At 40.0% G+C, this 12,024-nt stretch overlaps 1 protein-coding gene across 1 annotated transcript in view; it reads right to left on the reverse strand.

The window, feature by feature from the left end:
* Positions 1-10,705, reverse strand: part of LOC111150258 (nectin cell adhesion molecule 3) — a 129,446-nt gene extending 118,741 nt beyond the window's left edge. Inside the window, exon 1 of the mRNA XM_022507695.1 lies at positions 10,546-10,705. Coding sequence (XP_022363403.1) covers positions 10,546-10,705 — 160 coding nt within the window. The remainder of the gene's footprint in view (positions 1-10,545) is intronic.
* Positions 10,706-12,024: the final 1,319 nt, after the last annotated feature.

Consider the following 12,024-nt stretch of genomic DNA (forward strand, 5'->3'; position numbering starts at 1 on the left):
CTTCTATTAAGTCTTCCTCCATTGCCAATAAAACTGCTCCTTCTATAATCCCACAATACTTTTATATTTCTGAGACAATTCATTTTCCCCTGCATTATTGTTAGTTGTATTTACAATGCACTTCATTGGAGTTTAATAAAGATTTCATTTAATTTTCACAGCAACTCTGAATGAAGTATTTAGCCAACTTTATAGGGAATGGAACAGGCAGAGAGGCTAAGTAACTGGATTTAACACACACGCATGCATGTGGGCACGTGCATGCACATACACACACTCACATTCTAATTACAATTCTCCTAACAATTATATTTTACATTTATTAAGAAAGAATCCAAGGCCCCTTGCCTACATAGCCCTTTCTGTGTAACAGACCTGCTTTGTGTTTTAATATTCTTTTCCCTGTTTGAAGTGACCCTGTTTTACTTATCCAAACTTAATCCATTCTTGAAGACAGAGCTCTAAAGTTTCACCTCCTCTAATCAGCTTTCCTTGACTCTTCCAGGCCTTACTGATCTTTTTAAAAGGATGTTATCATACTGGTTACAATGTTCTTACAAATATCTTTGTCTATATTTTAGCATGCAGTTAGTTTTACTAAATAAACTTGGCACCAACCACGATGTCTTATTTCACTGAGGTATCCTCTAAACTACTTAGCAGGGCGCCTGGGTGGCTCAGTGGGTTAAGCCACTGCCTTCGGCTCAGGTCATGATCTCAGGGTCCTGGGATTGAGTCCCACATCGGGCTCTGCTCAGCGGGGAGCCTGCTTCCCTCTCTCTCTCTCTGCCTGCCTCTTTGTCTGCTTGTGATCTCTCTCTGTCAAATAAATAAATAAAAAAAATCTAAAAAAAATAAAAATAAAAAAATAAACTACTTAGCAGTTGGTTGGTGCTCTATTACCTATTCACTGATTGATGCTCAATAGTTCCCTCATCTATCCCCTAATTTCTAAGTCCTTTACTTTTTGCATTGCAGGTATGGATCTACTGTTGTGACTAAACATTATATTTTAGTAGTAAATATTACTCATCCTACTCCTGAAGTTTAAAGTTCACAGGTCTAGTAAGTATTTTAATCATCTGATGGAAGAAAAATCTAGAGTGACTATTTTAGACAACTGTAGAGGGCAGCAAAGCAACAGTAGTATCCCCAAAGAAAGTGATGTATTTTTCTTAGGCAGTTTCAGATTTGTTTTTATATTTTAACAGATGCTGTTAGGATTAAAGCTTTTAGAAGGCAAGACACATTTTTTGCACGCACTACACAGATTTCACCAACTACTTATGCACTTAAACATTTTCACTGTCAGTTATAAATATAACAAAACTGTGTCAATGTCCAGATCCTTTTGTACATAATATAGAAAAATAAGTTTGAGGAACAATCCATGGCTTCAAAAGAGCTACCATAACTGCTACTTCTTATGAATCTAAAAGTTGAAATGCTTTTTCACTTAAAAAGTGTAAAAATATCTTAAATACAGAAAAGAATGTCAATAGCCTAAACTGTTTATTTCTTGCTAAAGAGAGAGGTCATCGTTAGTGTTATTAATTCTAGCCTTGATATGCCTTCTTTTTTTAAATTCAAAATCAGTCAGGCAACATAGGAGCTTTACCAGTTTTAAAAGAAAAAAATAACAAATTTCTGACATTGCACTAGTGTACAAGAAGCAGAAGGTAACAACTTGAAAGGGAACAGGAGTTCCTACCATTATACTTTAATGTTAAAGTTCATTCTGGTTTTAATATGAATTAGCCAAAGCTGTATAAATAAATTAATTAATTAATCATATGTTATAAGTATATTTATAATCATATATTTACAATGCTTATAAGAATGGTGAAACTACTATAAAAGTTGATATAACTGCATTACTTGCACATATTACTGAAGGCTTTTCTTTCTGGTGATTTTTTTTAATCTCTTCTAAGTTTAATAAGCAGAAATCAGAGATTTAGAATAGCTGCTAGAGCCATTAACATATGCAGACTCATGGTTTAGTGAAAAATGCTATGATGCTCTAGCCCTGTGCCCTTAATGAGAAGACTAGACAAAGTACCTTCTCCCACTTGAATCTCTTCAATAAAAAATAAATAGAGAAGCTTTTTTAAAACTTTACATTTAAAATAAAGGATCCGGGTATCTCTAAGCAGATTTAAAAACTAGACAGTTTAATGGTATGACTTAGTCAATATTAAATTGAACTTACAGCCATGAATGATTATCTCTAATCTAAATCAAATTAGAAGGGAATTTGGAGTTCATAATGACAGGGCACTTGTGAAATGAATCTTAATCTAGCCCGCAATAGCTAAGACTAAATTAGAAATCATATTAATAATTTTAAAAAACAATGGCCTAAGATATTTTAGTAATGACAATAATGTCTATCATGGATAACACACAGAAATAATTACATGAAAATGTCTCGCCACAGTTTAGCAATACTAACATTTCATTAATATTTTTGTTTTTCCTCTGAAGCCATTAGAAGAGTCAAGTACACTCTTAATTTTATACAATGTTCTCAACACCAAGTTGGAGTCCTCACTGTATGCACCTGTTTTTATAACTGTCTCTTGGTTTTTTCATGTCCTTTTCAGTAACAGCACTGACATATTCCCATTACAAAACAATTGGCTATCTTAAATTTACCTAATTTATTTCAAAAATTCAAACCTACAGTGAGATGTGTTATACATAAAGTGAGGTATGTCACACAGAAGCTGCTTAAACTACGTATGTCCTGAGATAAATAATACACAACAGATTTTGCAATACCAAAGGAAAAAAAAATTGCATTCCTTCTAGAAGGTCAATTCTGCAAACACCTCAGATTCAAAATGGATAAGACAATGGGGAATAAAGAGAACTAAGGAGAGCAAAAGGAATTTTTAGAAAAAAGAAAAACCAATGAAGAACTACCTCATCAAACAACATCTTTAAAACCTACCAACCTCTTCAAGTTTATTATATGTATAAATATATATAAATAAATATACTTATTTATTATTATTTTTATTATGTATTTTACACACACACACACACACACATATGTATATATTCCCTCATCTTGGAAGGTAGGAATAGGTATGTCAAAATAGGAATAATATCAAATATATAAACCTAAGGACGTATTTTCTAGTGTGTTCTGTAAAATATAGTTTCTGCAATATAACAGGTATTACAAAAAAAGAAAGTTTAATTAATTTGCAAAACAGGGTATCTGGGGAAGAATTTCTTAGACTATTAACAAACTAAGGCACATAGTGACTTTACATAAGGGGGTTATACAGTTAGTTTTTCCCATTCCCAGGTCTTTTTCACCATGGTACTTTCCCCCAGAAACATATCTTCTGAGACTTAAGGTCTAAGACACACCTTGGCAAACATTGCTCTAAACCTAAAAACATGAGGGGGGGAAAAAAGGGAATAGAATATGCATGTGCATGTTTAATAATGTGACCGCATGTCACACTATTAAACATAGAAGAGGGTAGGCATCCAGGGACTAAGGAATAAAAGATGTCTAGGATCAGATAAGAAATAAAATCAAGTTCAGAAAAGTTTCATAGTTACCTAGTATAGCTATTATTGTATTTTACTATTTTATTTCAACATGAAAGATGAAATCATAAACCAAGTATTCCCTTGATGCCATTTATAGTACAGCAAATTTGGTTTCTTAAACAGGAAAAAAAGCAAATGTTAAAATCCAGATAGTTTGAAAAATACTTTGTTTATTCTGTGATATGTGTTATGATACACACAATGAAGCCTGAGGCAAGATCTTCACTGCAAAGAGTACATATCACAAAACAACTTATAATTAAGTACTACATAACAAGTATAAGGACTACTTTATAAAGAATTTGCTCATTTTAGGCAGGAAGTGGTAAGAGAAGGCTTCACAGAGAAAATTAACCTTAAACCAGGTACTTCATAATTTGAGTTGGTAGGCAGGAAGGGTAATGTCATTTTAGGCTTAGTAAGTAAGGACCAAAAAAGGGCAAAACCTGCTTCAGAGACATGTACAATTTAGATCTGCACTGACCAATAATGGTAGCCACCAGCCACAACTGACTACTGAGCACAAGAAATATAGCTAGTTTAAATAACAATCGGTAAGTGTAAAATAAACACCAAATTTCAAAGACTTACTAAGGAAGAAAAGGTAAAATATCTCAATTTTCTATTATCAAATTGCATGATGAAGTGATATTTTGGTTATATTGTGTTAAATAAAATATATTATTAAGGTTAATTTCACCTTTTCCTTTTATTACTTTTAATGTGGTTATCAGAATAACTTAAAGTTATATATACAGCTCCATTATATTTCTGTTGGACAGTGCTGGATTAGATTAATTTGATTTTGCTGTTAAACTCTTGAAATAAAGAAATCTGAGTGCCTACTACACTCCAAGTACTTCTGATACATTAGTGAACAAAACAGTGGATGATATTCTTTCAGAAGAGGGACCATATCTGGTCAAATCATAAATTAAAATGCTGTAATAAATAGCACTCACTGAGGAAAGAAAGAATCATCTGAAGATGTCTCTTAAAATACAAACTCCCCAAATCCCCAGGCTCCATATCCACCCCCCTTGCAAAAATTGTTCCAGGAAGTCCATGGTGGGGCCTAGGATGTTGTTTCAAAAAGATTTCCTAATAATTAAGATATGAACACACCTGCACACCCCACTTCTGCTGACCCCAGTCAGCTGAGAACAGTGATTTATAGCCCCCCAACCTTTAATCTATTTCTTTCCAATAACCCTAGGCTGAGAGCCTAAAAAGCCTCCACTCAGTGCAAAGCCAACCTACTTAGAATAACTGATTCTTTTTAACCATTAAAGAAAATCAAAGTTTTTTAAACTTTCCTCTCCTATCTACAGAGCCACATGTATAATTTACTATCTTACACCTACAAAATAATCATCTGAGGTGCTGAAAAGCATACTGCCAATTCTCAGCCACTTAATCCAGTTATGAGCTGGCATATTTTCATACATGCCTCAAATTCCAGTTTATGAATATCTACTCACAATGCAACAGGTAGTTTTTTTTCCTACTCATCTTAATTAGCAGATGACTGACTACTGGGAAATTGCAAGAAACACAACCTCTCTGAATGCTGAAATCAAAGAGGATACGTAAAATTCATATTAAGTCTGAAAACAATATCCTTTCTAAAATAACTACAGTGCTTGCAAAATGGCTGTACCTAAACTCATAAGGGGCAGCTCTCACTAAAATTTTAAATTAATGACCTGTGGTATAATAAGTGAGTCATTTAGGAAAAAAATTAAAAGCTCACCCTTGATAAAGATTCACAACAAATTTTATTTAAATAAATGATTAAATATGTCAGAACCTATTATAAAAATAGAAATCTTAAGTTTTACAAAATTCAGGGAAGGATACAGATTCAAGACTTTACAGAATTTTAGATAAAAATACAAAAGGTAATCAATCAAAAGTATGACATTTATGGTACCCAGATTTTTGGATCTAAATGCCTGGCACATAAAATTATCTTTAGTAGTCATTCTGTTACTAACTTAAGGATTATTTGAATTTATCATAAATGTATATATTGACAGCCATTATTAATTAGATGTCACATCTTTCACAACTAGTTTGTCTTTATTATAAATTGTTATGAGCACCTTAATGGATTATAGAATATGCTATAAAAATTTTACTCTCTAATTTTAAAAAGGCAAATTACAAAATGTCAAAATACTCTTTTTTTTAACAAGAGTATCCCATTCAGCTTCTTTTCAATAATTTCCAATAGGCAATAAACCCTAAGTTTTACTCAACTACACTGATGCAAAATGTACATCAGATTTGCTGAATCACTAAATTAAACATATGCAAATATATGGAAGCACAGGTGAAATAAAGTAAGACGGTAAATACATATATGCACACACAAATATACAACTGCCCAGCTTTTTCCAAGTCCTATTTCTGATGATGTAGATAAATGTAAGAATGGAAGATCTGGGTCTTTTGCTTGCTTCTAAGTTTGGTTCACTTTCCAATTATATCTGTTTAGGATGCAGAAAAATGTATATAGGCAGTATGTTTTATAGGCCCCAATCTGATACCATCAGTAACTTGAGAAAGTAAACTTAATTGTGACACTTTTCTCCAACTCTACATTTTCCATATAAACACTAACATTCCAAGCAACCTTATGGAACTGCCAAATCTTAAAATGCATTCTACATCAAGGGAAGATTCAATTTGGTTCCATACAATTACACAAGCCAGTTAATTTCACTGTATCCTAATATTCTGAAAACTGGTCTTCTGAATATTTTATCTGAAGTAAATTTAACAAATATTTGAAAAATACTGCATTATATACACAAAATAAAAATATAAAGTGCAAACAGAGTAAGTCAATTACCTTGAAAACCCAGTTATTCAAGATATCAGGGTAGAATTTAAGAATGACAAATACCAGGCAGGTTAGTTTATAAGGAGCAATCTAATAAATGCTAATATTTGAATGTTGACTATATTCCATGCACCCTAAGTGTTTTTATTTTATTCTTTGACTTAATCCTCTCAACAATTCTATAGGCAAGGTGATAACATCTTTTTTTTTTTTGAAGATGAAAAACCTTAAGTTTACTGAGGTTAAACAGCTTGCCAAGGATTCAAAAAGCTAGTTAAGAAGCAGCCTTTTTTCAGAATCAAACTGCCTATTTAGTAGCTACACCAAAAAGAGCAGAAAGAGAGAAACCAAACTTGTACGACCTACCACAATGCCTAATCTCAATAAGATCTCACTTAACTGATTTTTAAAAATTTTTTAAAGATTAATTTATTTATTTGAGAGGCAGGGGCAGAGGGCGAGGGAGAGAAGCTCCCTCTAGAGGAGGAGCCTGATGGGGTTTGATTCCAGGATTCTGAGATCATGACCTGAGCTGAAATCAAGAGTCAGATGCTCAACCAACTGAGCTAGCCAGGTGCTCCGCAACTCATTTTTTTTTTTTAAAGATTTTATTTATTTATTTGACAGACAGAGATCACAAGTAGGCAGGGAGGCAGTCAGAGAGAGAGGAGGAAGCAGGCTCCCCACCAAGCAGAGAGCCCGATGTGGGGCTCGATCCCAGGACCCTGAAATCATGACCTGAGCCGAAGGCAGAGGCTTAACCCACTGAGCCACCCAGGCGCCCCACTCATTTTTTTTAAAGTAATTTTTTTTTCCTCAGTTCACATTCATATATCTTTACCCAAAGGGTTACGTATCCCTCTTCTGGGCAACCCCAGATTACCTCACGCAGATGTCTATCATAAACACGGGGCTGTCCTATGAGCAACTATTTCCTTCATGTCTCTCATCATAATGCTGTAAGCTCCTTGAAACCAGGACTCTGCCTTACTCATGTTTTATGTCCCCAAATGCCTAACAAGTGCCGAAATACAGAAAGTACTATAAGTGCTATTAAAGGTTCAATATAATATTAGATCTTTTTTATCATCTTCTAACATCCATCTTCAGATAAAACCTTCATGAAAACGGAAAGTCGCAGAATCCTAGATTCAAAAAGAAACTGACAAAGTTCAAGAAGTCTTTACCTTCTCCTTCCTTGATACCATATCCCTGCTAGTATTTTCTACCTTTCAAGAAAAATGGTGGAAAGCAAGTGAGATAAATGTAATCATCTATGAATTAATTACTGCCATCATAAAGAAATATGGCTGAAACTAATGTAACATTGTGCGTTAACTCTACTTCAATAAAAAAAAAAGAAATACAGAATTTCTGACTCATGAGCTTTAAATAAATGAGATTTCTGAAGTCACATGATATTGTAAATCTAGTGCCCTTGACCTTTATACCCTGGGATTTCTTAGGCTTAGAAAACAAAAAAGAAAAAAACCTGACAGTTTATAAATGTTTTAAAAGTTCAGTTCTTCAAATAAGACAGTGTACACCCTCAAAACAACATAAATGATGTCATTTTTAACAGGTTTCAGAATATCAAGTCTACCAGTTGCAAGGATTTTTTTTTTAAGCAAATGAACATGATATAAAAATTACCTTGCACTAATAGATGATACTGCAGGTGTTAAGCATAGCTAAGGTCGTGCTAAATTTACATAAGCCTTACATCAAAAACAGCAGCAGAAAAAAAAAGATATCCATACATGTTGAACAAGCATTCTGATTAACAAATAATCAGATAACCATCTCTCTAAAGCCTAAAAATCTTTTCAATTCCAGAACTGACTACAATAGTACACACAAAATCTTATCAGTAGTACTATGAATATCACATCAACAAACATGTTACATTAAGAAAATTCTACTTTCATTCTTACTAAGCATCTGTAAGTCAGGGCAACTGTGCCCTGCTCAAAGACTATCTAAAACAGAGAGAGGTTGATGGAAAAAAACTTATCATCAGGGTTCACAAATTAGGGTGTTATTAACACTAGATTCCAGAAAAGGAAGCTCTTTAAAAGAACAGTGCACACAGTAACACAAAGCTAGTGCCCGTCTCTACAATTACAAGGAGAACTGACTAAATACTTCAGTTTACACCTGCTCTAAATCACAGTCCATGTGCCTATGTTACTTGAATTTTTAGGACCTAAAATAAAAATATCAAGCCCCTCCAAAAGGACACTACTAAAGAGGTTTGAAAAAAAAAAAAACAAAACCAAAAACAAGTAACTCCTTTCTTCTTCCACATGAAAACCAATGCATTCCTCCAAAAGTAATCAACACTTCACTTGTATAAGCACTATGAAATTATTATTCAAATTCTATATCCTTGAATATCTGTACACATCACCTAGTTTCAGCCTTCTATAAGGCTTTCCCCAGCTAGATAAGCCTTTATTAGAAATACAAATAATATTCACCGGGTCCTTAACACAATCTAAATCAGGCTACTAAGCTGTTAACATCCCCTCCAACTTTGCTCCCACCCAACTGTAATCCACAATCTTCCCTAATGAAAAAGAACAGTACACAAATTCAACCTAGAATCTTCCATCAATTTAAAAAGGTAACAGCATTAAGAATTGTGTTGTGGAACCAAACAGCTGGGGAGTGGAGTTACAGAAACAGTGTAGATTAGATAATGAGCCGTTTATCAGACTATACTCTGTAAATCAGAAACTTTCATTACAATCCTTGAAACGTGGTGGTGAACTGGTAGAGGAAATTCTCAGCCTATAAGGGGCAGTCAATCTCCTGAAAACTCTGCCTCTCTCATAACCTACTACCCTGACACACCTCCCGGAACAGGACACTCTTTCTTCTAAACCACACCATCCCAGAAATCTGCAGGCGTCTCTCCTTTTAATAAATACTGATAAAACTTCTGGTTTCATTTACGATTTCATTAAACACAGATCCAACAGCAGCCTTAGGTACCAGTACAAATGCCTTGGGTAAACCAATCTTTATGCAAGCGTTAAGTTTTTGCTACTCCCCTTCCTCACCAAGTACGAGTCTTAGAAATTAATAACTTCCTGCAATATTTCAGTATTACCAGAAGGCAGGCGGAGCTAATGCCCAAAGACTGGTGACCCTACTTTCTCAAATCATCACCTTCCATTAATGATAACTTATGTCCATCTCTCTTCCCTGAGAGATCAGTTGTGTTTTTTTTTTTTTTTTTACACGATCCTTAACAAGTGGACTTCTGGGTTCCGACCCCCAGGAACAGAATTTACAAAGAGACTGACTCCCAAATGTGACAGGAAAACTGTAACATAAAACGAGGGAAGAAAGACAGGGAAGAGGCGTGGGGTTTGTTTTGATCAGAACAGCCGAAACACAGTGGATGCAATCAGGTATTTAACACATCAATCGAAGTCCTGAGGACAAACGGGGTTCGCAAAAATAAACATGGACAGTGTGAGAAACGTCCCACAAACTGGAAGGCAGCGATGATCTCAATGCAACGCGACCCAGGGGCTGCCAGAGCAGAACCGGGCCGGACGACCGTAGAAAACTGACTGTAGGGGATGCGGCAGGCTGGGCTAACATGGTGCCTGCCACAGGGTGGAAGGCGATGAGGGCTTGGGAGCCAAAGGTTCCATCCCGTCGGTCTCTGGTCCCTAAAGGTATCCGGGGTCAGAGCTCAAGTTTCACCGGGGGAAAAAGGGGGCAGCAAACATGCAGCCCGGCACCTTCGCCCCAGCCCCTAAGCCCGCGCCCTCGGCTTTCCCGGCGAAACAGCGCGGAGGTAACGGTCCCCGGAGCAAACACTGGGGAGCTCCCCGCGCACCCAGCACTCGGCGTCGGGCAACAGCGCGGCGAGCGGGGGAGGGGAGCGGGCGGCCGGCGCGGCACTCGCCGGCCCCGGCCCTTCCCCGGCCTCGCCCCGGGCGCGGCGAAAAAGTTTCCAGCCAAAGTCCGCAGTACCCGCTCGCGCAGCCAACCGCCGAGCACAACTGCCTCGTCGCCCCGGAGAGCGGCCCGCGCCGGCCGGCCGCGGCGCCGGGACCCTCGGTCGCGCCTCCCTCAGCCCGCGCCGGCTGCCGAGCTTCACCTACCACAGAGCCGGGAGAAGAGCAGCAGCGGGAAGAGCAGCAGCAGTAGCGGTGGTGGCGTCGGGGGCGGCAGCAGCAGTCCGGCCCCGGGGGGAAAAGCGGAGGAAAGTTGTGCTTTGCCGCCTCCGGGACACAGCGGGGCCGGCCCCGGGGTCCGCGCCATTCCCCACCCTCCCCCCGGCCCGCTCGCTCGCCCACCCCCCGGCTCCCCAGGCCCCGGCGCCTTAGGCTCTGGGCGGCGGCAGCAGCGGCCGCGGCGCGGCGGCGGCGGCGGCGGAAGGTCCGGCGCGCGGGTCCCCAACTCCCAGTTCTTGAGCCGTCGCCGCCGGCTGACACTCAGCCGAGCGCTCACGGCTGCCTCGACTCCGCCGTCGCCGACGCCACTGCCGAGGCTGAGGCGGGAGCCGCCCGCAGCCGCCGCCGCCGCCACTCCCCTCCCCCAGGCACCCGCCCGCCTCGAACTCCTGGGAACTCGGAACGCACCACCCCGCCCCGCACGGGAGGGGGAGAGGAAGCCGACCCTCAGAGTGGGCGCTGGGACTCGCCCTCCCTTCCTCCCTCCCCGCACAACTCCAGCTCCCGTCTGATCGCCGACTGCAAGCCGCGTCTCCTCCCACCCCGCCCTCCTACACACGCTCCTCCCCCTTAAAAAAAAAAAAAAAAATCTCTGCTCTCCACTTTGATAACGGGTTTCTCCCAAAGCAGAGCTTTCAAGAAGACAGGAAAATCTGGAATAGGTTAGTAGGCCCCGCCCCTTGTTCCTGCCCCGTCCCCGCCTCGTTCCCCCCTTCCCAGCATTTCCAATGGTCTAGCCCACTCCGCCCCTCGCGGGTCCACCGCGGCCCCGGCGCAGACGGAGGCGGAGGGCGGCGGGACAATCGTGCTGGTTGCTTTCCTCGCCCGGGCCGCGCTCTCCCTCTGGCGGGGAGCCGGGACAGGAGGGGTGAGGGGTGGGGGGAAGTGAGGGGGGGGCAGGCAGGATGGGGCTGCCCTTCCGTTGCCCACGCTAAAGGTCCCTGTCTAGGAGGCTGTACATAGCCTGCAGAACTAGTCATCTCCCTCCTCGCCGGGGACGCCGGGGGCTGAAAGGAGACACTTTCTCCTTCCTGCTTCTCGGGACAGCGGCGCTCTCCGAATCCCTCCCTTCTTTCCAGCTCCACTTCCCCCAGCCCTCCGAGGCTTGTTTGCACCAGGCGTTTTTCTTGCTCATTCTCCTGGGAGGGCGGCTTGGTGGAAGGGTCAGCGAAACCGAGCGAGAAGAGGGGCCCCGGAAGGTTTGCTTTCTCGCTCTTGCTTCTCCGGCCGCCGAGCTGTCCGCTGTCCTCGCCGGGCAACTGGCAACAGGAGGCCATGGATTTCTCCCATCCGAGCGCCTAGAGTGCGGTGGTGTTTTTCTTCGGTTTTGTTTCATTTGCATGTTCGCACGTGTAATTTTATTTTAATTGCCTGTTTTCCTCTGAACTGATCGCGGTAAAGCGACCT

Source organism: Enhydra lutris, unplaced genomic scaffold (assembly GCF_002288905.1).
Source record: "Enhydra lutris kenyoni isolate GAN:26980312 unplaced genomic scaffold, ASM228890v2 scaffoldscaffold2, whole genome shotgun sequence".
Taxonomy (NCBI): domain Eukaryota; kingdom Metazoa; phylum Chordata; class Mammalia; order Carnivora; family Mustelidae; genus Enhydra; species Enhydra lutris.